The sequence below is a fragment of the Phyllostomus discolor genome, chromosome 8 (genome assembly GCF_004126475.2).
Source record: "Phyllostomus discolor isolate MPI-MPIP mPhyDis1 chromosome 8, mPhyDis1.pri.v3, whole genome shotgun sequence".
Taxonomy (NCBI): Eukaryota; Metazoa; Chordata; class Mammalia; order Chiroptera; family Phyllostomidae; genus Phyllostomus; species Phyllostomus discolor.
Genome location: NC_040910.2, coordinates 100,647,122 through 100,674,092, shown reverse-complemented (window position 1 = coordinate 100,674,092; position 26,971 = coordinate 100,647,122). Strand labels below are relative to the sequence as shown.

At 42.0% G+C, this 26,971-nt stretch overlaps 1 protein-coding gene across 1 annotated transcript in view; it reads left to right on the top strand.

Annotated features, from left to right (window-relative positions):
* UTP18 (UTP18 small subunit processome component) overlaps positions 1-26,183 on the top strand; it is a 36,597-nt gene extending 10,414 nt beyond the window's left edge. Inside the window, exons 5-14 of the mRNA XM_028521055.2 lie at positions 2,874-2,962; positions 4,728-4,853; positions 4,949-5,123; positions 9,413-9,513; positions 10,019-10,109; positions 12,690-12,813; positions 18,905-19,079; positions 23,553-23,695; positions 25,028-25,065; positions 26,033-26,183. Coding sequence (XP_028376856.1) covers positions 2,874-2,962; positions 4,728-4,853; positions 4,949-5,123; positions 9,413-9,513; positions 10,019-10,109; positions 12,690-12,813; positions 18,905-19,079; positions 23,553-23,695; positions 25,028-25,064 — 1,061 coding nt within the window. The 3' untranslated portion in view covers position 25,065; positions 26,033-26,183. The remainder of the gene's footprint in view (positions 1-2,873; positions 2,963-4,727; positions 4,854-4,948; positions 5,124-9,412; positions 9,514-10,018; positions 10,110-12,689; positions 12,814-18,904; positions 19,080-23,552; positions 23,696-25,027; positions 25,066-26,032) is intronic.
* Positions 26,184-26,971: the final 788 nt, after the last annotated feature.

Genomic DNA, 26,971 nt, shown 5'->3' with positions numbered 1-26,971 from the left:
GGAGCCCTTTTGGTGGTGATTCCCCAATGGGCAGGTTTGCATATATTCTAACTTCATGTGGGCTGTTTAAGCAAACTCTTGAAAATTGGGCAATTTCTTCTGCCCCGACTCCCACTGGTTTTTATAGCCAGAAGGTATGGGGGTTTACCTACTTGGGGCTTTAATCTTGGGCTGTGTAGTCTGGCCTGGGGGTGGGATTGCTTGTTCCCAAAGTATCCCTCCTGCTTTTTATCCACTGCATGTGAACGTAGGACTAGGACTCTCAGGCTTCCTCTGCTACTCCACCCCTCCTGCCCATCTGGATGAACATGGCTTAAGTCCTTGGTGGACTTCCACACAGCTCGATTTTTTGATGGTTCTGGTTGTTACTTGTTTTGAGAAATAGTTATTCTCTCTGGTTGTGCAAGGAGGCAAAGTGCGTCTACCTATGCCTCCATCATCCCCTTCTTTCTTTAAGAACAAGTTGTTACAATGTTTTTATTTTGAAATTTACCTCTTTACATTCTATAGTCCTGCCTTTTGGAAATATGTAATCCTACCTCTCATATAAAATTTTTTTTATTTGATAAATCTCTTGTTTGTTTTTTCTTTAATATGTTAAATATACTTTGTCATTTAACCTTTTTTTTTTACATGACATCATTCCTATACCCTTGGTAACCAGTTTGCCCTTGTGGGTGAAATATAATTTTATTATCAATTTTAGAATTTTGCACTCGTAGAATCACAGCATTTTAGATCCCTGTAATTATAGATAGTTACACTAGCCATTGACACAGAAAACCTCCCTGGTCCTAGTGGCTTAATTCAGAAGTTGGTTTTTTTTCTTTCCCTGGTAAAATTGGGGTGGTGAAAAGGTGATTATCTGCTTCAGGGACCCAAGTTCATAGAGGTTCTGTCACCTTCAGGCTATGGCTTTCATAGTTGCCCAAGATACTGGCATCCAGGTGGCCTATAGGGAGAGAGAGAGAGAGAAGGGGGTCTTGCCCAAGGGAGGTTTTTATTGGCCCATGCTGAGAGTGGTGTCAATACATGATGTTTTCACCTACATTTTATTGGCCAGAGCTCAGTCATGAGGCCATACTAAGTGCATGGGATGCAAGGAAATGTAGTTTGACTTTGTGCCCAGGATAAAAAAGAAATGGATTAGGTCAACAACTAGCCACTCTGCTACCCTCTGGGGTATCCTAGTCTCATTCCTTCATTTCACAGATGAGAAGAGCCTAGTTAGAAAAGATAAAATTAATTTCCTCTTGTAGTGACTAGAGCCCAGTTTCACAGTTATTTCTAACGTTTTATGTTTATCTGTAAATACTTCATCGGATGTCTTTAAATGAGAGTACTCCCCCCTTTAAACATAATGACAATGCTGCCATCCTGTATCTCAAAAATTAACTGTGATTCCTTAATACTGTGGATTGTTTTATTGTTGCTGCTTTACTCTATCCCTCCCCACCTCCTTGCCCAGTCTTTTTAGCTTGTTTTATATTCTGCTTGGTCTTCATGGTGCTTTTGAATCTGGCTTGATATCTTTTTAAAGTTTTGGAAATTCTTAATTATTGTCTCTTCAAATGCTTATGTTCTAGTATACTAATTACATGTATGTTAAATGTTTTTATTTTTAACATAGTCTGTGTTCCTTTATTTTTAATCTTTTTTGCTTTCTGTACTTTAGTCTGGGTATTTTTCTCTCATCTGTTTTCCACACCACTAATTCTCAAACTAATTTTTATGTACTGTTTAAAAAATCCTTTGGGATATTAGTTAATTTCTGTGGCTCAATTCCGAATCTTGTCTTTCATTATTCTGCATATATTAAACACTACATCTGGTAATTCCATTATCTAGATCTCCTATGAGGATTGTGTGTTTTTCCTCAGGTTTTAGTCATGTTACCTTGTCTTGACCTGGTTCCGGACATTGTTTATGAAAAACAGTATTGATTAGAGGCCTAAGACAATGGCATCTTTGTTCAGTGAATTTGTATACAGTTGACCCTCAAAACACAGGTTTAAACTGCTTGGGTCCACTTGTACGTGTGTTTTTTTTTTTTTTTTTTTTTCAGTTGACCTGTGCAGTTTAGTTGACCTGCACTGTTCAAATGGGCATTGTTCAAGGGCCCACCGTATTTTTTGCTAGGTGGCTGGGCAAGGGGCACTAGCAGTCTCAGAGCTGCTTATTCCAGTGAGAAGTGATGATGACTCAAAGCTGGGTTTCATGAAGCTCCTGTAAGGTTTTCTTACAATTCTTTGGTTTCACCCTCATCCTAGGTGTTGCCTTTGTGTCCCCAACCCGAAGCCTGGTGGTTTACCAGAGCTCCCCTTGAGAACCTCGTAGGGCTTTTAGTGCAGTTCCTTCCCCACCCCTTGGCCCCGGGAATGTTTTTAAAACTCCGCTCAGCTTCTCAGCTTTCGGGGAAAAGCAGCCCTGTTGGCTCTCTTTGAAGTTCTGATACACAGCTTGCTGACGTTGGTATTTCAGTCAGCCCAAAGTTCTGGTTCTTTTTCATGTGAGAGGTTAAGCTGGATCTGCTGTTCACCCTGTTACCAAAGAACTTAGTTATGAGTTCTTCTTAAATTAAATGCTGACTTTATTTCAACTTCTTTTCATCTTGTTTTAGTTACTGTCCGTAAGTGCGTCTTTCACTCCAGAGCCAGGCTTTCATTTTAACTATGTATATTGAGCTCTGTGCCACCTTTTTCCTTTATTCCAAAATTGTTTCACTGCTCTGCTTTTACCAGTTGCAACTTAAATAAATTAGTTGAGGCTGGGAGGCTGGGAAGGGAGTTGAAGTTTTGACTCTAGACCTTTGAAGTAGGTGATGGTCATCGCATTGATTCTAAAGCTCAGCCTTGTGGGTTTGTTTGACGTAGATGAAAGCGAAGAGGATGAAGACGATTTGTTGCAGAGGACTGGGAATTTCATATCCACATCAGCTTCTCTTCCAAAAGGAGTTTTAAAGGTGAGAGTCAGTGAAGTTGCACTGGTGCAGCTAATTACCTCCGTAATTCAATGTGCTTCCCAGTTACTAATGTATGGATTCCTTTCATCCGTGGGATTAAGTGTGTCTGCTGTCATTTTTGCCTTGGTAAATACTTATGCTGGTTTTTCATCCTTTACAAAAATTATCTAGAAAATTAAATTAAATTACGTCCCCAGGAATCTTTAGGAACCCTATTTAATTTCTCCTTTTGCATTTCTCTTTATTTCTTTTGGCACCAGCCTAGTTCATACTGCTGTCATCTGTCACGCTGTTCACTGCGGCAGCTTTGTGACTGGTCTCCCCACTGGCACTGGACTTCCTCCTAAACTGTTCTCCATCTAGTGGCCAAAGGGATGTTTTAAAAATAAAGCATCAGGTCATGCCAGCGCTCAGTGCCTTTTGAAAAATTCTGAATTTCTTACAGCCCAGCTGTCCTTCATGATGTGGCTTCTGCCTCCATCTGAAACTCCGTCTTAGACCTTTCCCTCCATACTTCCTTCCCACGTCATGTGGACCTTTCTGTGTCTCCAGCGAGCTGAGTTGTTTCTCGCCTCAGAACCTTTGCTCTTATTCTTCTTGCTGCCTGCCTGTTCTTTCAGCACTACTAATGGCCAACTCATCATTATCTTTCTGCTCAAATGACACCTTTGAAAGGTCCCTCCTGTCCATCCTGTGTGACATGGCCAACACCAATTACTTTCTCACTCGTCACTGTGTCTGGCTTGTTCACCGCAGTAACTAAGTGCCCACCCAGCACAGCGCTTCAGTTCAAGATCGTCCAGTGAGCAGATCTCTCTGTTTCTGACGTGGGTGCTTTTCCCCAGTATAAAGTGGTGGCAGGTGTACTTAGGTGGGGAGGGGACCGTGTTATGATAGATGACTAGCAGACAGAGTGGTTCTGTCTCCCCCTGCCTGGAGAAGACAGTTCATTGAGCACTTCACAGGGCGAATCCACCTTCATTTAAAATGTAGTCACCATAGAAATTTAACTTCAGTGGTTGCAAAGAAGGTGTATATAAAATACTTGGTTTTTTATATAATTGAATTTTTAAAAAGATTTTGTATATTTATTTTTAGAGAGGGAAGGGAGGGAGGGAGGGAGAGAGGGAGGGAGGGGGAGAGGGGGAGAGAGAGACAGACAGACAGACAGACAGACAGAGACATCAATGTGCGGTTGCTGAGGGTTCTGGCCTGCAACCCAGGAATGTACCCTGGCTGGGAATCGAACCTAGGACACTTATATAATTGAATTTTTAATGCAGAGGGGAAAACCATATAAAAACAAAGAAATAACAGGAAATAGTTCGAATGATGCACGAGATTGTCATTACTTTAAACCAACAACCATGTGCCCCTGAGAACGTAAGAAATTTGTACTAATCGTAGAACCACGGGGGCGGCCACAAAGTGCTTCTTACTTTGTGCCCTGAATGTAGAGATGCCAGAGTAGGAGTTTTAAGTAAAATTTCCTTGGAAGTCAAAGTCTCCTAACCCAAATAGGGTGTTTTTGGGGGGAAATGACTGTATCCTGGGGCTTTGAGACCTTAATTATTCAATTCTCGCACTGGAAAGATGGTACAAGTGGATTATCGTGTAGTAAAACGACTTGCTAGTAGGTAGCAGTACTATTTCAGTGGGTTTTCTTCTGTAAATAAACCACTTTATAAAGTTTTTCCTTCATGTGCTAAAGAAAATAAGGTTAACCCACCTGAACTGATATAATTCTAGCTGTATTTGTCCACAGATGAAGCACTGCCAGCATGCGAATGCCAAGCGTCCTGCTGACGCCCGGGTCTCGTCCGTGCAGTTCCATCCTTGCGCGCAGGTGGTGATGGTCGCGGCGCTCGATAACTCCGTGTCCCTCTTCCAGGTACACGTTTACATGAGGACTCGTGGGGAGTGTTCGCTCCTGGGATACAGGGTCTGTGGAGATAACCAAAAGGAATGTTTTGTATTTCCTTACAGGTTGATGGAAAAACAAATCCTAAAATTCAGAGCATCTACTTGGAAAAGTTTCCGATCTTTAAGGCCTGTTTTAGTGCTAATGGAGAAGAGGTTTTAGCCACAAGTACCCATAGCAAGGTGCTCTATGTCTATGACATGTTGGCTGGAAGGTTAATTCCTGTGCATCAAGTGAGAGGTAAGGTTCTGTTGAACACACAGCTGCTCAGCCCCCACTCCCCAGCCTGAGTTTATTTAACATTATTTATAGCCACTTATTTTCCTCCCCATAGAATTTTTTTAAAGAGAATTTTCATAAGGGTTTATTTGTGCCAAACTGACAACATATGCCTGGGAGCGCGATCTCAAATGCTCTTGCAGATTCTGATCAGTAGGTCTGGGGTGGGGACCGACTCTGCATCTTTAACACGCTCTCAGGTGATGCTGATGCTGATGCTGCTGGTCCATGGGACTTACTCTGAGTTGAAAACCCTTAAGACCATCTCCCCATATTGAAATAGAAAAGACTGTATAGTGGCTACTATTTTTCTATATTGCACTAATCAGAAGCGGTGGGCTTTGGTTCTTCCTTGTATCCTCTTGGGAAAAGCAAACCGGGGGTTGGCCAAGGTATAGTTAGTGCAGGTATGCAGGGTTATGTCTGCAGTCATTGGCTTCTAAGACACATCATTTCTCTTTCCTCTCAATATTTTTCCTTTATTTTCCTCAGTAAGCATAGCTTGGTAATAATGATGATAGTAATAGTAGTAATGATAAATGTATTTTCGTGGTGTTACGCTGTTGAACACTATTTTGAGTTTCTCATCATTATAAAACACTGTAAGTAACACTAGTCAATTAAGGACACTAGAATAAGGGGGGAAATTGCTGACTAGTTAGTATATCTAAGCCTTATATGTTCACAGATTTGGAAAATGAAGACTATAGAACTGATGCGAATGGTACATTTGTTCATTAATTGTTGGGTTTCTTAACCTGGGATTCACACTGGGGCATCCGTGGACTCTCAGAATTCTCTGGATAGAATTAAGGGGCCTGTGGAGTTGGATGGGAAAATATTACATCTGTGTTTTCACTAATTGCTACTGAAATTTAGCATTTCCTTCAGTTATGAATGGTTTGAACAACTGGCACTTTGAGAAGGGAACCACGTGCTTCACCAGACTGCCCCAGGGTGAATGGCGTAAACAAGGTTAAGAGCCCCAGGTTATGAGTTCAAACTCTAGAATTTGACCATTTGGGAATAAAATTAGTTGGCTGGGTAGCCACCATTTTGATTGCAGACATTATGGTAAGGTAATTTCTGAGCCGTACTTTTCTCTTTTTGTAAACTCACAGGGCAATACATATTAAAAGAGAATTTTTTAAAGCTCCTAACTTGGCACTTGCCACACGGTAAATGCTCAGTGAATGTTAACTGTGGCCACCGTTGATGGTAACATGTAGTATGTTGGTGATAACATGTAGTGTGTGTATTGATTGATCACAGTCTGTTGATGGCGAGAACGGCATCAGGTTTTAGACCAGTGGAGTCAGACGGACCTTGGTCAGCAACCTTGGTACTTGAGTTCTGGCTAAAAAAGAATTCAGAGCCAAGACTCAAACTATAAGAGAAAGCTTATTCAGAAAGATGCAGGGGCAGAAGAAGTGGGCTGTACAAGGAATGGGCCCAGGAAACAAGTCACAGGTAAAAGAAAAGGCCTTGGTGCCTAGGAGTGAGAAAGGTAAAGGTGACGAATGCGCTTGGGGTGGGAAAGGCTTGGCAAGCTTCGTGGGAGAGAGGGCCCCACTGGGTCCTCCATAGGGAGGGTATTTATTTGGAGGCCTCAGGGGAGGATCTTGATAGAATAGTCATCAGATTTCTAGACGTGCCTTTTCAGGGTCAGGTCTCCACTGATTGGTCAGCACCAGGGGCATTAGTCAGTGAAGCTGGTCCTGATGTCAGCCATGGGGTCGATTGTCTGGTTTTTGCTGCTTCTCTGCCCCTAGAGCTGAAATGAAACTGAAGCCTAGATGTTATCTCTGGGGGTTAGTGCCTCAGGGTGTGGTTGTGCCAGGGCCCACAGGGGAGTTGAATGAGGCCATTCTTCGGCCCCTTGTTCCTTCTCTAAGGGGGTGTGCTGCTTGACTGGTGCCCTGCCAGGAGAGGAAAGGTCAGGGGAGGGTCTGAGCCGTGGGACTAGCAATATGAAATGTCGGAGTCTAAACAGCAGGACCACCTGTAGGATACGGGAGGAGGAAAGGTTACCTAGGAGCAGGGTCCCTGTTTTCCTAGTTCTGTCCGTTGCTAGGTACGTGGGGCTTTCTGCCGTGGGGACTTTCGGTACCTGGCCTATCGTCCTCCGCCTGTCCCCATCTGTCTTAACTGCCTACCACAAATCTACTTACTGTACTGTGGAATTTGGCTCTAAGTACATTTGCCATTCCTTTTCTTATGAATTGTCAGCAGTTGACCTAAGAATCTTACATATTTTTAAAAAGATTTATATCTGACATCTTTAAAGCATTGTATCTTTCCAGGCCACATTATAAATTTTATTTGACATATTTTGAAAGGTCCAGCATTTGTAAAGAGCAATAATAATACCAGCACTAACATTTATTATCACTATTTTTTATGAGGTTAAAAGCAAAATGATATATATGTACATGTAACTATTATAATACAGTGTAAGCTTTGGATGAAAATATGCTTACCTTTTTTATTTTTCCAGTTAATTGCTAAAGCAGCTACCTGTTCTTATTTGTTGGAGTTCTGTTTCCTCCTCGAAGATAGCCCCTCTACTGAACTGCCCCTAGATAACAGGCTTAGTCAGGCCAAAAGCACAAGTCTTCCAGCCACCTGCAGGCGGAGAAAGCGGTGGGCCGCCTGGGTTGGGAATCCTCTGGCACTTTGCCTCTGTTGCTGCCACGCTGGGTCTGTGTTCACCGTGGTCCTGCACGGTATGAGGGAACTTCATTCACTGTCCTGTGCTGGTACCCATGTGTAGTACGTATCCCTCCAAGGCCACAGCGGTGCCCAGCTGCAGGCTTCAAGGTGGACCCTTTTTCATCTTCGCTCCCGTTCCTATTACCTGAGACTGTGCCATTAGGATTAGGTCTGCAGGTGTGTCCAGCTGTAGCCTCACACGGTGCTACCAGTAGCCTCCCTGCCCTGCTTCATCATGTCACGATAGTCTCCGTATATTTGGAGCTGTTTCTGTGTGCTGCAGTCAGTGTAGTTTGCCTAGAATCTGGACGTTCTTAAGAAAATTACTTCATAGGAATAGAGTTGTCTTGAAGGAGACTCGTCATCAGCAGAAGTTACCCCAGTGATTACAAATAAATGATGCTCCTGGATTGACTCCAGTTAAGGAACCTCGGGTGTCAGCTGTGGGGATGGGACTGGGATGGGAGTCCCAGTTGGTAGCAGTGGGAGCCATCCTAACAGGGACAAAGCCTGTTCATAGGATGGAGATGGTCTGTAGGAGGCTTGCCCAGCATTTTCCTGTATGGGGGATACGGGTTCTTCACTAGATTCTTCTTAATCCCTTCTCTCTGATCACTATTTTAACTTAATGACTTAAAATTTTTTTTAATATTTTTTTATTTGACTAAGCAGTCTGTTCACATGGTACAAAAATCCAATACTTAGAAATGGGTGAACAATGAGAAGTCTTTTCTGCTTCATTTCTCTGGCTACCTATTTTCTTCTCTGGAGGTAGCCAGGTATCCCCTTTCTTTCTGTGTCCTTTCTGTTAGACAACTTTTTAATGAGTAACTTGGCTTTCTAAGGCATCCGGTATCAGGAGTCTCTTGTATAGTCAGTATGAACCTTTTAGGATGGAAAAGGGACATGGCCCTTTGTATATAAGTAGAGCGACTCTGGTTTATACACCCAGCTCATTTGACTTGGTTACATGAGTCATATCTTGAGAAGCTAATCTACTCTTGAATATCCTGACAGCTTGTATTTTTTTTTTTCTTTTCTTTTTGTATCTGCAAGTGTTAAAGATTAGACTCTCCAATCATGGGAGTTCATCCCGGTTCATCATGGCGTGTTTAGTAGGTGGCCAGCAACTGGTTTCTGTGTGTTGCTACGTTTTCAGCTGTCTCTAATGTTAGTGTATTTTCCTCCTGGTAGTGAAATTTGTGACAACAGTATCATTTATCCTTTTAGTTTATTATGGGTATTATGGCTTACATTTGAAAAATTGGTTGATAGGTTTACTGTTTAGAAAGCGGAGTCTGTGGCCTGGGCTTAAAATGGTGAATGTAACCAAGGCAAAGAAGAAGAAAAGTTTGCTGAGCATTGTAGTGACCTTATACTTGGGTCACACTCAATGCATGGGGTAAGACTTACTCAGTATCTTAGCCTAGGTTTTGTTTAATTTGAGGCACTTAGATATTTTCAAAGGTCAGAAACTTTCAATGAAAAATAGCATTATTGAACATCATATTAATCTTTATTTGATTCATTTTCCTTAGGTTTGAAAGAGAAGATAGTAAGGAGCTTCGAAGTCTCCCCAGATGGGTCCTTCTTGCTCATAAATGGCATTGCTGGATATTTTCATTTGCTGTCAATGAAGGTGAAGCATTATTAGTTGTTGCTTATTCTTGTAGGACACAGGTGGCAAACACAAGGCCCGTGGGCTGAATGTGGCCCTCCACTTTGTTGTATCCAGCCTGGTGCCGTGTTTCTACCCGGTGGCAGCACCGGGCTCTCACTTAACAGTTAAGGAGTATTTACATTTATACAGTCCTAAAGTTACATTCGGCCCTTTGAAGGCAACCGTGAGGCTGATGTGGCCCCTGGTGAAAATGAGATTGACACCCCTGTATAGGATGAGACGTTAGTGCAGGGTGGTCTTGAACCATAAGTCGTGGTATCCTTAAATCTGCATCTCAGGTAGCGGAGCACAGTGGCACTTGGGTAGAAGCTGTGGGTACTTGGGGGAAACCTCGGAGTCTGGGGAAAACAATGTGGAGTGGGGGCTATACAATGGAGAACTAGGTTGTTTCTGTCCTACACAGTGTGATTCTTCTGTTACCCCCCTAAAACAATTTGATAGGTAATATTTATTATTCTTTTAGACTAAAGAATTGATTAGCAGCATGAAAATCAATGGAAGGATCGCAGCATCGACATTCTCTTCAGATAGTAAGAAAGTATATGCCTCTTCTGGTAAGTTAAGCTACTGACATGATGATCAGAAGCTCCTTTGGAGCTTTAAATGTGTTCACATTTCAAATTTAATAAAATGTGTGATTTTTAGACGTTTTAGTAAGCAAATCAGTTTTATTTTTAGCATGCATTTATTTTGTTGTTGGCATTGGTCTTCTCATTTACCATTTAACATACATTGCTAACATGTTTGAGGACAAGATGGAAAGTAAATGCTTATTTAAAAGATGAGTTATTCTAAAACTGCCTTTCTTTCCGAAAGTTACATAGAATCATTGCCCCTTTTAGCTCCTTCTGACTTGGATAATGTTTGGAATTTTCTTTATTGTTGACCAAAAGCAATTCAGATCTCATCTTCCCTGATATTTCTGCAGTATTTTTTTTTCCTTTAAACTGTAAGAGAACGTTCATTTAGAAAGTTACAGAAGCAGAGTGAGGTGCAGGAGAAGGAAACAAGGTGCAGAGGCAAAAGAAAGGCCCTTGGAGTTCGGGAGAGAAGGGCACCGGCGAGGACCCTGGGGGGCGGCGGCCCCGGAGGGAGAGCGCCTGCCTTTACCAGTGTTGGCCAGCGCTCCGTGATCCCTGGCGGTCTCTCATCTTGTGCTTTCCTGCTCTTCCGCCCCTTTGATTTCCCAGTGTCATCTTTAACTCTTGCTCCCTTTCCGAGAGGATGCTCAGGGCTCTCACAGTCTCAGTGTAGTTCGCGTGGTTTGGTGTAGTGCGGGGCGTTAGAGAGGTTCTGCCAGTGAGTGCTATCTTGCAGTCTTACCTCAGCAAGGAGCTTTTGATAATATACCATGCATTTTTGAAAAAAAAGTTTTAAATGAGGATTAGCTTTTTAAGAAAGGATTAACTTGAACGTTAGTTTTAATTTTTGTTCTAGTTTTGGCTTGCAGTCAAACTTTCATAAAGGTGAGTTATTTACATTTGTATTTTTTACCCAATTAATACAAGAAGGTTAGCAGTATCTGTATTCCCTATAATATGCTAGGTCTTCTGAGAGGCAAGCAATAAATACTGGTTCAGAGTAATAATCCTAATAAGATGGTCCTTGGACCCTGGGAGAGTCAGAGTTGGGGAGAAGAAGGAGAGGATCAGCAGGAGTAGTGAAATGTGGTATATGAATTGGAGGTAGATGTGAAATACTTACAAATTAGGTCACTGTGGGGAAGGTCACATGTACTGTAAGAAAGGTCCTAAAAGCGAGGGAGGAGTGATCAAGAGTCAAACCTTGGTAATTAAGGGTTGCTTATATTTTGCCTGTTTTTCTTCCCCCATCCTCTTTTTGTCTTCCTTTTCTTTTTCTGAAAGGAGTAGTTGATGTGATTGGCCCATCATTCATATTGTTCCATATAAAGGATGTTTTGAGATAGAAGGAGAGTTGCAAAAAATTTATTTCCCTTTTATCTTTTCCACTTTACCAGTTTTTTCTTTCTTCTCATGGATTCATCGTTACCTCTTTTGCCCTAAGTCATCACCCACTTACGACCATTAAGTGGACTTGGCTTGTAGATGTCCTTCCTGCCCTTGACCCCTTCTCTTCCCATTTTCGTCTATTGCTAGCTAATCTTTAAACACCTTCCTTTATTGTACCATTACCCTGCAGACAAACATCAAGTTTTTGAAAAATGACCCTATTAAATTTTTCCAATTATGTTTCATTGCTACCTAATCTGAACCCATATGCCAGCCTGGGAAATTTCACTTGTTAAGGAAATAGTTGAAACAGTAAGATTTGTTGAATTCCCATAGGGAGGATAAGAGTATATAGGACAGGGAACTTGAGAGCAATATCCACAGAAAAGGCAGAGCTGAAATAGGTGCGGGAGGAGCCACCTTTGAGACGCACGTAGGGTCATCACAGACGTAAAGCTGTGACGGGTGAAGAGAAGAGCACGGTCGTCAGTAGTGAGTGCCACCGGAGTGAGGAAAAAATGAAGGACTGCTCTTGGTGATTAGGCGGCCATTTCTGTTATGAAAATATTTGTGATCTCTTGGATTTAATGTTCTTTCTTGTACAAATTCTGCCTTCTCAAAACTGTGCTTATTCACATTTAGCATTTCTTACTATTTATATTGTTAGTTGATAAATTGTGCATAGTGTCTTAATGAAATTGTAAATTCCTTGTGGTCTGGACCAGTTGATTCTTTATTTCCTCTCCTCCATCATCAGTTTGATATCTAAGCCACTTAGCCATTCATATTAAGTGCTCTAACACCTGTTGGTACATGTTGAAAGACCAGTCCCAGTGGGTACTTTGTTTTGTTTGCTTTTTCCAATTTGCTCTAGTAATCCAAGGGAAATGTAGAAGCTTTTTCTGAAAGCTCAACTCAAGCCAAGAGTTTGTGACTTTCACTCTAAGATACTATTTATTAATAACTAATTGAGGATGCCGTTTTCTATAAATGGGAATGTAGGCAAGAAATATTTGTAGGCCAGTTTTGTAGATCTAGGATATTTATAGTAAGTCTTTATTTGTAGTCTCTTGTCCTGTTCACGGGGGACCAAGAATGGTCAGTCCACTTGACTTTCAGGTTTAAAGCAAAATTAACCAAACCTTTTTTGTCTCTCTGATTCAGCGGATGGAGAAGTTTACGTCTGGGATGTGAACTCTAGGAAGTGCCTGAACAGGTTTGTCGATGAAGGTAGCTTATATGGACTGAGCATTGCTACCTCTAGGAATGGACAGTATGTGGCTTGTGGGTAAGTAGAGGTTCTTGTGACTCTTAATCACATTGTACTAATGAGAAAATACTAATGAATTGATATACAAGATGGTGCTTAAGTATCAGTAGTTCTGTTTATAAACTGTTCAGTAACAGGAAATTGGTAAACCTGGGTCCTTTACATTTTGTCATCTTAATACAATGTCTAATATTATTGGTGGCTTATCAGTTCTTTAGCAAAGGAAATATTGGACTGCCTTACATACATCATTGTATTTTTTCTTATATTTGCAATACCCATATGATCACATCAAGTTTTCCTATTACTATTTTAGTTACTTGCCATTGATTAGGAAGTAGAATAAGGTGAACTCTGGCTTATTCTACTTTAAGTCTTAAAGATACTTAAAAGCACTGTTGCCTTCATCTAGCTAGGTGGTATAAACCAAACACACGTTCCTTGTAAATACTGTTTGTTAGTGTTGTAGAAATTTTGAAAATTTTATCTAGGACATGTTATTGGGTGATCACAGAAAAAAATGGCTGTTACTCAGGAGGAAAGATGGTTTCATTCCCCTGCTTGATTCTAAAGATGCATGGTGGGAGGAGGAGGCATTAGATACTTACCTGTAATTCTACCTACCAAACCACTGATCAGCACCCGTGATTTTAGAACTTTCAGAAGTGGATTTTTATGACTTTGTCTTAGACTAAACACAGTGGATCTGTAGAGATTTCAGTCACATCTTCCCTGTGTTGGGGGGACAAGTAGGTCTTGCTCTCCAGAAGCATAGCATACTTACCAGTTTTTCTTCACTATACTCCTTCCTTTGGGATGGACATTGGGGAAACATCCCTGCCACGCTGGGAAGTTGTAGAGCGTGGAGGGCCGGGCAGCATCTGTGATCTGCCACAGGCTGTAGGGTGGGCGGTAGCTGGTAACTTGGTGTGGGAGTGGCCTGGTTAAGGCCCACCCTTTCCTTTGTGTTACCTGTAGTCACCACACTTATGCCAAACCTGGAGGGAGGGACTTGTCAGCTTGAGCCCAGTGTCGGCCAGAGGTGTGTACACTGAGGCAGCGATTCACAATTAGGAGGACTTCCTGGGAAGAAAGCTCCTTTCAGATGAAGACTGGTGTTTAAACTAATTGTAGCTACTTTTAAGCAGAACTGCTTTGGCCTTTATGTGGGGAAAGAATAACTACACAAAATGACCTTTACTCAAATTTGTGAAATTAGTCTGTTTCTGATCCTTGCCTCTCTATTTTGTATTACTTTTATTAATCCTCTTTGAAGGGCCCAAGTAGGAAAGACTCTGATGGTAGTAGTTTAAATTCACTTGATTTTAACTGCCTTGAGTATAATTAAATTCGGATGTGTTTAGTTAAAGAGCATTGTGAGATTTTTTGTTAAACCTGTAAAGAAAGGCCTTAACACTTGGTAAAGGAATTTCTGGCGTTATCAGGGAGGTGGAAACAGTCACTGGTGGTGGAGGAGCCAGAGGCCTGACCGAACCCACCTGGCCGGCTGGGTGTTGGCTCTCTCGTCCCTCTCCTCCTCTCCCTCCCCGTCCCGCAAACACAGTCTCTCTCCCTCCCTCCCTCTGCTGGTGCTGGTGTGAGACCGCTGTGTCTTGTCCGCTGCTGCTGGGAATTAACTCCTCCTCTGGTTTCGGAACTCTGTTAGCACCTGTTAACTCTTCTCAGTCAGGGTTGTGGCATAAGGTGGATGCTTTCTGTTCGCAGTTTTGCTCCAATGGGGAAATGGGGAAACTAGGGATGTTGTAAATAGAGAACACTGTCGTCTTTCATGGCCTTAGTTAACATAGGTTTGCTAGTTCTGTCACACTCACACTTGAAAACACTGACAGAGTGGGGTCTTGAGTGGAGTCTTACTTTTTCAGGTCAGTGCCCTTCTCACTCCACTGGGTGGAATCAGTAGCAATGTTGTACTTTTGCTGCATCTTCTGTGAATGAGGTAGTGTGTTTTGTTTTGTGACTCCCTATGTGGCTGACAGATCAGTCAGGGGGAAAAAGAAACAGTTGAGTGATCACTACGTAAGAGCACTGCATGTTGAAGAACGGGTGAGCTGTTGGAGACATAGCAGCGCAGCTTCTCCTCGCCCTTGCCTGTGACAGCCCTTCGTGTGCATGGCCCCCATGACCTCAGAACGTGTGTCACCAAGTAAGATGGCCCCAGAATGTGACTTGGAGAATCCCTGTATTTTGTTGCTATTGCCTTATTTTCTACGATTACCCTGAAGTTAGGAATGTCTCATCTTGCAGCCATGAGACAGGTCAGTACAGTGTAGTGGCCTGTATGATGGTCACTACATCTTACCGAGTAGTTTGGGCTCTTGCCTTTACTGGGGATGTGCAAGCTGCAAACCACTTTGCGGGGGGGCATCTTTCCATTTTGAGAATTGTGGGTTAATGCCAAATTATTTTTAGATACATATGTATGTATTTAATATTACAAATCAAAGTTCTATGCAGTGATTAGAGATATGTTGACTTTAGCCTTCATCAGCATGTGCCAAGGACTGTTCTTTTAAGTTCATTAATTAATTGAATTTTAAAAGATTTTATTTATTTATTTTTAGAGAGTAGGGAAGGCAGGGAGAAAGAGAGGGAGAGAAATGTCCATGTGGGAGAGAAACATCAATCAGTTGTCTCTTGTGTGCGCCCAGACTGGGGATTGAACATGCGGCATCGGCCGGTGCCCTGACCAGGAATTGAACTGGTGACCTTTTGCTTTGTGGGACAATGCTCAACTGACTGATCCACTCTGGTCAGGGCTTTTTCATATATGGCCATATATGTATGTGTGTACATTTATAATATATATTATATAATATAGGAGGTCTGTCCGGAAAAAAATTCAGCCATTGTCACTACTGCGAGAATGGTTTGCATGTCACTGTAACCTGGCAGCCAAGGAGAGGGGACTGGAATGTGCGTGCATGAACAGTTACAACTTCACTGTCCTAATCAGTGGGAGTGGTGGACGGCGTTGAGGGAGTGTGTGTACTGTGTGGTTGTCACATTCAAAATGACTGAGCAAGTAAAGTGACACATCTGCATCAAATTTTGCGTTAAGCTTGAACATTCCTGTGCAGAAACTATTCAGATGATTCAGAAGGCCGCAGCTGTGGGCAACTGGTGATTGGCAGATTCATCAGAACAATGTGCTTGCACATGCATCACATCTTGTACGGAGTTTTTTAGTAAAACATCAAATCACCTGGGTGACTCAGCCCCCCTACAGCCCAGATCTGGCACCCTGAGACTTCTGGCTTTTCCCAAAACTTAAAATCACCTTTGAAAGGGAAGAGATTTCAGACCACTGGTGAGATTCAGGAAAATACGATGGGGCAGCTGATGGCAATTAGGAGAACTGTGTGAGGTCCCAAGGTGCCTACTTGGAAGGGGACTAAGGCATTATTGTCTTATAATATATAATGTTTCTTGTATCTTTTATTTTTTTCAATAAATGTCTATTTTTCATATTACGTGGCTGGATACCTTCTGGACAGACCTCGCATATTAACTCTACGTGTATATCTGTGTGTATATATATTTATATACATAAACTAATTTCATTCTCAGTTCCTACTGCATAGTATAGGTATTATTATTTTCACTTTACAGGTGGGGAAGCTGAGGCACTGTGAGTTAAGTAATTTGGTTCAGGTCATCCAGAGTGTAAGTGGTAAAGCCAAGAACACAACCCCAAGTAGTCTGGCTCCAAAGCCCAGGCTCTTGACCACCCTGCTACATTTTTTAAGGTACACCTCTGAGTGTTCGCGTGTTCAAGTACATAAGTGGTATAGTTAGTAGGAGTTTTGTAAATTAAGTTTTATAAGAAGTAGAGAAAATACAGAGTCCAGTATGTCTCGAGTATGACTTTTTTTTGTGCCGTCTCTATAACCCCTTGGAAAATCAACTTCAGTCATTCTGTGCTTCAGCTTTTATGTAGCTTTGTCTTTTATCTTCTTAAATCTCTAAAAGTTCCTAAGATTTCCATTTTTCTTACTTAAATCTGGGTTTTAAATTCTTAACGTAAGGCTGCTTCAGGAATTTTGTGATTTCAGCAACCTAACTGCATTTGGAGCATGGAAGCAGGTCTTCTGTAACTGGAAGCTACCAAAAAGTTTCTCTTTCACCCTCGCACTCGAGGGTATTTTCAGTATTTATTCTCATCATGGTTGTCCTTTCCCTATCATTGCTCCATTTGTTTGTATATCTGTTTTTAGTTTCTGGATGGTGTTACAGCTTAATCCTGAATGTCCATCACCATAGCCACTGGCCACATGTGGCTGTTTAAATTTGAATTAATTATAATAACAAATTTAGTTTCTTAGTGATACTAGTCACTTATTTTTAGTTTTACTCGAGATTTTCTTGTTTGTTCCAGTGTATTGTTTTTTTAATTTTTATTCAATTACAGTTGACACTAGTCACATTTTAAGTGTTCAGCAGCTACCTGTGTCTAGTGGCTTCCATATAGGGCAGCGTGACAGACTTTTCCTTAATTCAGTCATTGTATTGCTAAGGAAACAGAGGTCAGTTGGGTGAAATTTCAGTTTTGTTTGTTGGTTGTTGCTCATTAACTGGTCATTGGCAGAGCTGGATCTGGAGCACGGGTCGTCTGGCCCCCAGTTCTGTCTTCTCTCCATACTACCCACCCCCCAAATATTTTGATTTTATTTCAAAAGAACACTGGATAATTCGGGGCTATAGCAAAATGTGAAATTTATTTTGATTTAGGACCTAGAATTAATTAATAGTCCTTTAATTTTAGTACTCCCAAACATAAAAAGTGAGTTTTTGCTTCATCTGCAGAATCTTTAGGGCAGGTATGTTTCAAAATGCAAGAAAAACCTGTTTTATTCAGTGATGTGTTTTGCTTTGGTTTTCTTATTCATAAAAACATTTATTGAGCATTGTACTAGGGATTCATCGCCTTGTAGTTCACTGTCCCGTGGTGAGGACAGGCACACACGTGTCTCCATTTACAGGGCAACTCGTCATGGGCTGCAGTTTATTTCAGGCAGTGCTTTTTCAGGTCTAAGGAACGGGGAAGGCTGTTACAAATGCACACCTGGGAAAGGTTTTCTTGGAGATCTTGGCACTTGAGCTGGGCGTTTTGACAGTCAGGTTAGGATTCAGAAAAGCGAATGAAAGTTCCAAGCTGTTAGACAAGTACAGTCTTCATTATAGAAAGAACTATGGATTCATAGCATGATCTACAAGACTTCAGATTTATAAACAAGTGGGGTTATTTCGTTTAGTGGATGCTGAACATAGTGGGGAAAGTTGTTCTTTCAGTGGACCTAGAGGGACCTCATGTGAAGAACTGCTTTGTTTGAATGAACAGTCCATATCTGGTGAGCCAGTCATTTGCAGCTTGCTGAGCAGGACTGTCGTCTGGAAACGTTTTATAAAATGCCGGTGCCTGACTTTTACTTCCTTTGCTCCAGATCACTGTATTTCCAACATCAAGTTCCTCATCATAATCCACTTCTCCAGTTTCGCTTATGCCCTTCTTTAACTGCTGTTGAGTCTCCACAAAAGGGCACAGCTTTCTGGGCCTCTTTAGGGGTCAGTGAAAACAATGGACTAAGATCCCGGCCTCAGAAAACCCTTTCCAAGGGGCAGGGGGCCAAACTGGAAACTGAGGCCGCACGTGGACACACTGTGTAGCTCCGAAATGAAGCCCATGAGGAGTGGTGCAGGGAGGCCCACCCGGAGAGCCACGCCTGTGGGCCAGGCCACCCCTAGGCTCCCAGTCCTTTCTCCAGATCCAGTGCAGGCTGGCCTCTGGTGGGTGCGGGGATCATTGGACATAGGGTCACCAGCAGCGCTGCCTTGGGGGCCCTCCTTGAGGAACTCGGGATGCGGCAGGCACTGTGAGCCCGGTCTGCTCCCCAAGGGTAGTGGGGTAGTGGCAGAGTCGGTCACAGGGACTCCGGGTCCCTGCAGAGTCTCACTGCCTCCCCAGCCCCTGGAGGAAGAGCGAGCAGCAGCTGCAGGCATGGCTGCTTAGGCTGACAAGCAGTGAGCTGGTGGGGCGAGATGTTCAGATAGGCTTGTTTTTAATCCATGGTATTCTCTTTTCTCTTTGCAGTTCTAATTGTGGAGTGGTGAACATATACAGTCAAGATTCTTGTCTCCAGGAAACAAACCCAAAGCCGATAAAGGCTATAATGAACTTGGTTACAGGTGTTTCTTCTCTGGCCTTCAATCCTACCACAGAAATCTTGGCAATTGCTTCAGAGAAAATGAAGGAAGCAGTCAGATTGGTAATATGTCTTTACCCTTCCTTTTATCATTGGTAACATGAAAATTTAAGTTGAAGACATGGAAAGATAACAGGGAAGGAAGAATGTTGGATTATTTTTAAAAGTAGCTTCTTTTGACTAGTAGAAATTACTAGTATTGTAGCTTTTGGGTGTTGTATGAAAGGTGCACAATAGCCACCAAATTTGTATTATGTCAGTTTTTTGGGGAAAGCTGTGCTGTTAAATTAACATTTCTTAAGTGGCTGTTCTTCATTTCAGAGGTTTCTTTCAGTATATTAGTAAGCAATATGTTTAAGGCAAGTACTTCTTTCCTCTACAGTTTTTTTCCTAGAGGAAAAGACCTTTTTTAAGGCCTGTTGTCTTAAAAGGAGGCAAAATCTAGGAGGCAAGTCCTAGATTTTGAAAATAAATTGTTTAAAAAGATTGCAATTTAAATAGCTAGAATAGTACTTGTGAATATATCTCTGTGCCAGGAGTCCCCAGGACCCTTCCCAAATTGGGGTGATTGTGTAGGAGGATTCCCAGGACTCAGTGTATGGTCGTACTTGTGGTTAAGGGTTATTTCGGGGAAAGAATACGATGCAAAATCAGCATGGGGCAAAGTCCCCTCCTAGTGGAGTCACAGGACGTGGGTAATTCCTCCAATGAGATGTGACCACATGTGCTAAGGAAGCTCATTCGGGACTTGGTGCCAGCATTTTATTGGGGGGTGATCATATAGGTGCCCTCTGCCCAGCATGCACCAAAAATCCAGGCTCCTGGAAGTACACGCAGGTGTTCAGGGTAGACCACCTTGTACAGATGGTTTAGGCACAGTGAGCCGTCCTTGTCATTTAGAGGAAGTTTCAGATCGGTGTAGGGGGCTGTTGACCATTCAAGTTCCCAGACACCATCCAAGGGCCACCCTTGTCAGTAGGCCTTTCTAAGGATTAGCAGCCTCAGGCCCATGTTAACTCTTCTGCCCAGTTTCAGCTCAGTTTAGATGTCACTGCATCTCTGTGAAGTTCTTTCCCTTTGGGCAGAATCAGTTTCTTCATTCATTTAACAGTTATTTGCTCTTGGCACCAGTTTTATAAGAAGGTGTAGAACTTGGAGTAGCAGTATTGCATTGTGCTGCTGTTGCGTGTATACCACCGGGTGGTAAGCACTTTACAGGAACAGTTGTTTTTTCTTTCAGCCAGCAAAGAGTCTTGCATACTTTATCAACTTTGTTTAATAGTGTATAGTTTACAAAAATTTACAAACAAAAAACTTTGAGTCAAATAACAGTTGTCAGATCATTAACTTACCCCACATTAGTAACTAATAAAGGGCAGAACTGTGCTTCTAGATTCTATATTTCTTCTAGCACTTCAGTTGTGTTTCTCTTGAATTCCTCAAAGCCCTAGAACGTGCACAGGACTTGAGATGGCAAGTAGGTCGAGGAGGAGGCTGAGCCCCACCTGTATCATCACATAGAGCAGCATCGCTGCCGCCGGATATGTATTGGCATGCTGCCTAACATCTTCTCTGAGAGGGGAAAGGATCCTGCTAGAATCAAGTGTTTGAAAAGTACGGCATTGTTTTATTGCCTCTCTGTCGAATGACTCATTTAATAAACAGGAAGGTTCTAATTCAAGTCAGGTTTAAAATCTCCATTCTAATGGGAGTGGCAGACTAGTACATATTAGTCTTTTATCATTTTCATGGTAGTAAATTGTTTTATAAAACCATGGGATCTGCCTCACGTTGGCATAATATATTCTGCAAGACGCCTAGTAGTTCTGCCTAGTTTGCTTCAGTAATCGTGGCAGCATTAATGGTTTTTTATAGTGGCAAAATCACACAAGGAATTCATTAGTAACAGCTGAATCCCGTTTTTTAGATGTTAGTTAGCCATAGGGTCTCATGGAAGGAGCCAGGCACAGCAGCTTCAGAATATCGCAGTGAAACAGCGTTAGCACCATTAAATGCAGCCTCTTACAATGGTCCAAACAGTGCTGTTGTCCCAGCACAGTGCAGTGGACAGAAATCTAAGCCATGGCACCAGTAGGAGACCCAGAAGCTAAACTTATTACATCTGTAACCTTGGATGTATTAGAAAGTTGTAGAACTTCTTACCCATTACGTTAAGGATGAGTGCGCTTTTACTTGTTGAATTTTGGTACCTGGGCCCTTAAACATAATGACAGAAATGTGGTTCAAGGTAAAGGGAGCTTTCCAAGGTAAAGATGTTTGGGCTTTTGGGGCCTTTTTCTTAATTGTTCAGTTACAGCTTTTAATCCAACGGCTGTGAAGAGAGGTTTTAGCACAGTCCCCTTCTAATGAGGTGGGGTTGTGGTTTGCAGGGAGATGTGCTAATGCAGCGAGAGATCACACTGGGGACTCGGCACATACAGACACAGTTGAGTCACGGGGGAGGACACTGTAAACAGGGTTTTTTTGGCCCCCAATAGCCAAGTCAGTAGAGGAGATAAAGTAGGAAAGTGGGTTCTCAATAAATTAGTGTTCATTCTCCATTAGGAAGAACACTGGGAAAGCCTGGCCACTTTGTACGGGTGTGAGGGTGTTTTTTGCATGAAGGCACATCCGAGGGGGCACGGTTTACACTGTAAACTTCGTAAGTGTGTGTATTTACCACAGTCTTTCTGGTATTCTGTTTATCCAGCTACAAAAAACACAGCTACCTTCTGTTAAAAATAGGCTTTAAAAAAGTGCTGTGTGTCTTATGCCCAATTTTTGTCCTGTAGGGCACTTCCTGTTTATAATAAATAACTGACTTAAGCATAAAGTTACATGAGTCCAAATTAGGAGGCTGTCTTTTTTCCAATTTCAGAAAATAAAAAGGGTGGTATAATATTATCTTTGAGGAGTCATTCAAGTAGAAAGGTTGGTTCTGGTATATTTTGTTTTGGAAGAGTCAGAAAAACAGCTCCTAAACTTCCAAGTCATGTTGATAGAACGTTACTGAGCAAATGTGTGGGCACAGTCAGGTTACATGTGAGGTGGAAGCAGAGGGCAGGCGCGGGGCCGTTCTGCTCTCGGCACTTGCAGCAATGGGCATTTCCTGATGGTCTGCTCCCAGGGTGCCTTGCATCACCTGTTCAGAGTTGGTGCGTGCTTGGAGGACGCAGACGTCTAATAACTTAAGCAAAGCAGGAAGCCACACCACTTGTCAGAAACTCCTGCTTTCTGCATTCCCAAACTAAGTGTAAATACATTTTGCAATATCCTTATTGTGGTTTCTCTCCTAAAATGCTAGTCTGCTTTATACTTAAATTTTTCAAAGAACCTGTTCAGAGTGGTGTTTTAAGAAGTTTAAAAGTTAAGATGAAATTGGGTAATTCTAGCTTCCTAGCGTTAATGGGTGAAGACCATTTCTTGTCATCGCTAACGCCTTTGCATTGATGCCATGCTGTGCTGTCAGAACCTGTCTGCTGGAGAAGCTGAGAATAACTGGAAATGGCATGGGGATTCACTCTAGACTTTATCCTTTCTTCACACAGTGGTCAATAAATACATCAGGGAGTAGGACCTACTAAGTGATTGCCTGTGAAACCTGTTTGATAGACAAGTACATATATTATGGTATTTGTCTGTGAGAATCATCTTGATTGGATGGTTTAAAGTCTCATCTAAAATATGGAGGAGGGCAGATTACTAAGCTAAAGAACTGAATGATAATGCTGTATTTGAACGTGAGGGTGCTGTATTTCTTGAAAGAGCTAGAGAATATTTGAAAATGGGAGTTACTAAAATCCTCCCCCCCCCCCCCAAGGTCACAGGTTCTGTGCTTGGGTTTATCTGTCTGCAAACTGGGTGAGCACTGGCCTCACCTGGCCTTGGACTTGGACTCGTTTTCCCCAGAAGCAGGCTTCCTTGGAGAGGAAGACTGTGTCCCTCTGTGCTTCGGCCTGGCCTTGAGGTGAGCTTTTGGCTCTAAATCAGAACACAGTTTCACTTGAAAAACTAGGTTTTCATGATTCAGTCCTCATTAAGAGGTTGCAAAAGACAAAGAATGTGTCACATAGTTGAAAAATAAAGTGGGAAAAGGAAATTATAGGCCTTTGGAATACTTGGTATGACTCTGCCTAGGCTTCAGTTGCATAAAATCAGACCCTTCATAATGGGTAAAATATCTGTTCCCTGTGACAAATTCTAGTATTCTTTACTGTGGTCATTAACTCAGAGCCTTAATGGGTATTGCTGTTGACTTTTCACTTTCGTTCATTCATTCAGCAGACACTTGAATCCCCCAGGCTTCATATTAGATGCTGCATTAAAAACATCAAGAAAAGACTTTTTTCTCCTCCTTTCCTCTCAGTTAATAGCACATTGAAAAATCAAATGTTAATTTGGAATATTTTGCTACATGAACGTGTACTATAATCAAAATATACTTTTTGTTCCAGCTAAAAGATAGAATGAAGATTGAAATTTAAGAAAGTTGAGTTCCCAGTTGTTACAATTTAAAGCTTTTATTATTGGTTGCAGGTTCACCTTCCTTCCTGTACAGTATTTTCAAACTTCCCAGTCATTAAAAAGAAGACTATTTCTCTTGTTCATACCATGGATTTTTCTCCAAGAAGCGGATATTTTGCTTTGGGGAATGAAAAGGGCAAAGCCCTGCTGTATAGGTAGGTATTGTTTATGCTTAAAAGTCAGAAATACCTGTAATCTTCTTTTGGAAATGTGAAGAGGTGCGGTTGTTACATTTCCCGATTTTCCAGTTACGTACTGTTTGTTACCTTGATTACAGTGAATGGATTACAATGATAAGTTATTAAATAAATTGTAGAGTGTAGGCCTGACATTTCATCGAACAAAATGTGCATTTTTCTACCATAAAATGTCACTAATGGAAAATTCACCTGGGGAATTTTTTTTTTTAGAGCTGTATTTTGGGAATATCAAATTGAGGAAAAGTAGCCACTTTAATAATATTGCCACTTTCTTGGTGTCTTATGTTTAGGTTAACCTTTGTTGATTTGGCGATTCTCTATTTACTCCATTAGATTTAAGAGAAAATATTTCTTTCCCTGCAGCTGTAAGCTGTAACTGAAGATGTTAACCACAAAGATATCCAGAAGTTATGCTCTGCCCGGCTCTTTTCTGCACTCAATATCCTTAGCTGTAAAGCAAGGAACAAGTGAAATCTAATTGCATTGTTGCCAGGAGATAGAGGTGACAGGTGGCTCTGAGGGAGAACTGAAGAGCCAGAACCCTGGGACTTAAATCACAGCCCCCTCTCCCCGCTCCCTAGTGTAGGTAGTGAACGCTGCACGGCAGCCGTGGTTATGTTTGTATGCTTCGGGAAGGCCGCTTTCAAATAAAATGAAATCTGGAGTGAAGAAAGAGCATGTAAATTGAGTGTTGAGGATATAGTTGTAAAAAGAGAATATAGCAAACAATAATATGGTTTCAAGTTCTATTTACTTGGAAAGGAAAATTGGTTATATACCTGGAATATTATATATATGCCATCATTTTTATTTCAGATCATTTTGGTGATTCTTTCAGTTTGGAGATTATACAGAATGCAGTCTTATTACACTTTGAAAGTCTCTTCCAAAGCTCTGGTTTATTATAACTGAATTTTTCTTTGCGTTATGTAAGCCAAAGGACATTGGAATCTTCACCAGAGTATTGATCTCTAGTGAGAGTTTCTAACAAGTAGATTGGACTGACATTTCTATTGGGTATGGCTGACCACGTGTGTCATGGACCCCAGTTTGAGGCTTTGGGGCAAGCTTAACGCCTTTACCTAAAATCTGAGGTATTGGCATTAGGATCCTTCAGAATGTCAGATTGAGCAGTCTTACCCTAGCATGCCTGGGGAGAATGATTGTGATTACGCCCCCCCACCCCAAGTACAGAATTCCAAGTACCATTCTGTGATCTTGACTGACAGTACTCGGGTAATTGGAAACTTGTTTGGATTATTTATTATTTGTCTTTTACTTTTTCAGGTTGCACCATACTCAGACTTCTGAAGAGATTATCTGAAGTAAGAAAATCCCTTTTAAATGCTTCCCCGGTTTTACAGTCACACCCATTGCTGTCGGTGGTGGAGAAGGGACTGCGTTAGCCGGTCTTGGTCTCAGCAGAGTGGATGGGAGTAGATCAGCAAGAGCCTGGTTGGACTTGAGTCTTCCTTGGGAATTTCTTTTTATTTAAAAGAATTTTTTAAATTTATTTATTTATTTTTAGAGAGAGAGGAAGGGAGAGAAGGAGAGAAACATTGACTGGTTGCCTCTCACACGCCCCCAGCTGGGGACCTGGCCTGCAACCCAGGCATGTGCCCTGAGTGGGAATTGAATCAGGACCTTTCGGCTCACAGACCAGCACTCAGCTGTGACTCCACTGAGCCACACCAGCCAGGGCTTCCTTGGGAATTCCTTACTCCAAATCACAACAATCTGGCTCTTTTCTTCTGAATTCCACTCTTTAATATTGTAATTACTGGTCATTTAATCCACAAAGGACCATAGACTGAACAGTGAGAAAGTATCTTCATACATAATTAAAGCTTTCATGAGCTCAGAGCCTCTTATTTTGTATATGTTTTCTTGAGAGTCTATAAGTGGCTTGCCCTGTAGCTAGTTAACAGTGGCTTGTCACAGACCTAGTCAACGTCTGATCATTAGTTTTAGAGCAGTAGCTCATGCTCCTTCTCCCGTGGCTTGGTCTTCGAGCTGAGTGATAGCTGGTGATAGTTCGGAGGTTGAGCTTTGCAGCTGCCCCCTGTTTATCACAGCTGACTGATTTGATCTTTGAGATTCATAATGTTGAAGACAGACTCTGGGAGTGCATATAGATTTAAATAGAAAATTTTTTCAAAGTAGAAGAATGTTAAAGCGTGAGCGGAGGGGGATGCAGTCTAGCCATCCCGCCTTCCAGAATTACGTTGCTAGTGCGTGTTCGTGGTCAGCAGCTACAGATCAAGTGTATAATTTCTCCTCTTCTCTCCTCAGGTTCAGTCAAGTCACAGGAGAAGCCCGTCCTGATAGACCTTCGCAGAAACTTTCCAGAACGTGTGATATGTGGATAATGAGCTTTGAGCCAGCTGTGCATATTTAAGTTAATAGAAATGTTTTAATAAACACATAGCAACTTTTGTTTGAATATAAATGTATGTGGTTCTTCCTTCCCCACCTACACTCAGACACACTGACTTGGATGCATTTCTTTTAACACCAAGCATGAGAAATTGGAAACACCTGTGTGTCGCCAGCATATCATGGGCAGATGTTGCCATATTCACAGTTAACCCTGATGGTGTTTCCCCCTTTCCCATAGATAGAGCCTCCCTGTTTCAGGGTAACAACTAACAGAGGCTCTGATTGGCTGGACATGAAAGTGATGAGATCTCCGAGAATGAATTTGAACTTCCAAGATTTCCTGGGAAAGTGATTGTGGACTATTCTGGTCTTGGTACTTCAAATGGTTGGTGATTGATTGTGGGAGAGGAGGCACACGAAAACCTGTTGCACTTGTCCTACTGATTATTAGCCACTCCCCCTCCTGGAAATACTCCTTACTGCAACTTAAATGTTTCCTTTAAGTTCCAGTGTCGACAGTCGATTCCAGAGTTTTTTTAATTGTCCAATAACCTTGCTGTGGACTAGTCCCTACATTTCATGGGAAAAACTGACCCCTGTACATGTATTTATGAAGCATTTGTATGAGAAGTATCAAATTGGTCTAGCTCTTAACCCCACCACCTTGCTAAAACATGGGAAAGTCACGTGAGAGCAGGAAGTTTTTCAGTGACAAAAAATGGCTCTGCCCAGAGAAGGAATACACCCCACTTCCCACTTCACTGTATTCAAACAGCCGGTCAGGGGAGGCTTCAGTGTCCGTGAGGCCCTTCCGGGTCTGTCGGCAATGACCTAGAGCAGCCCTGTGCTCGT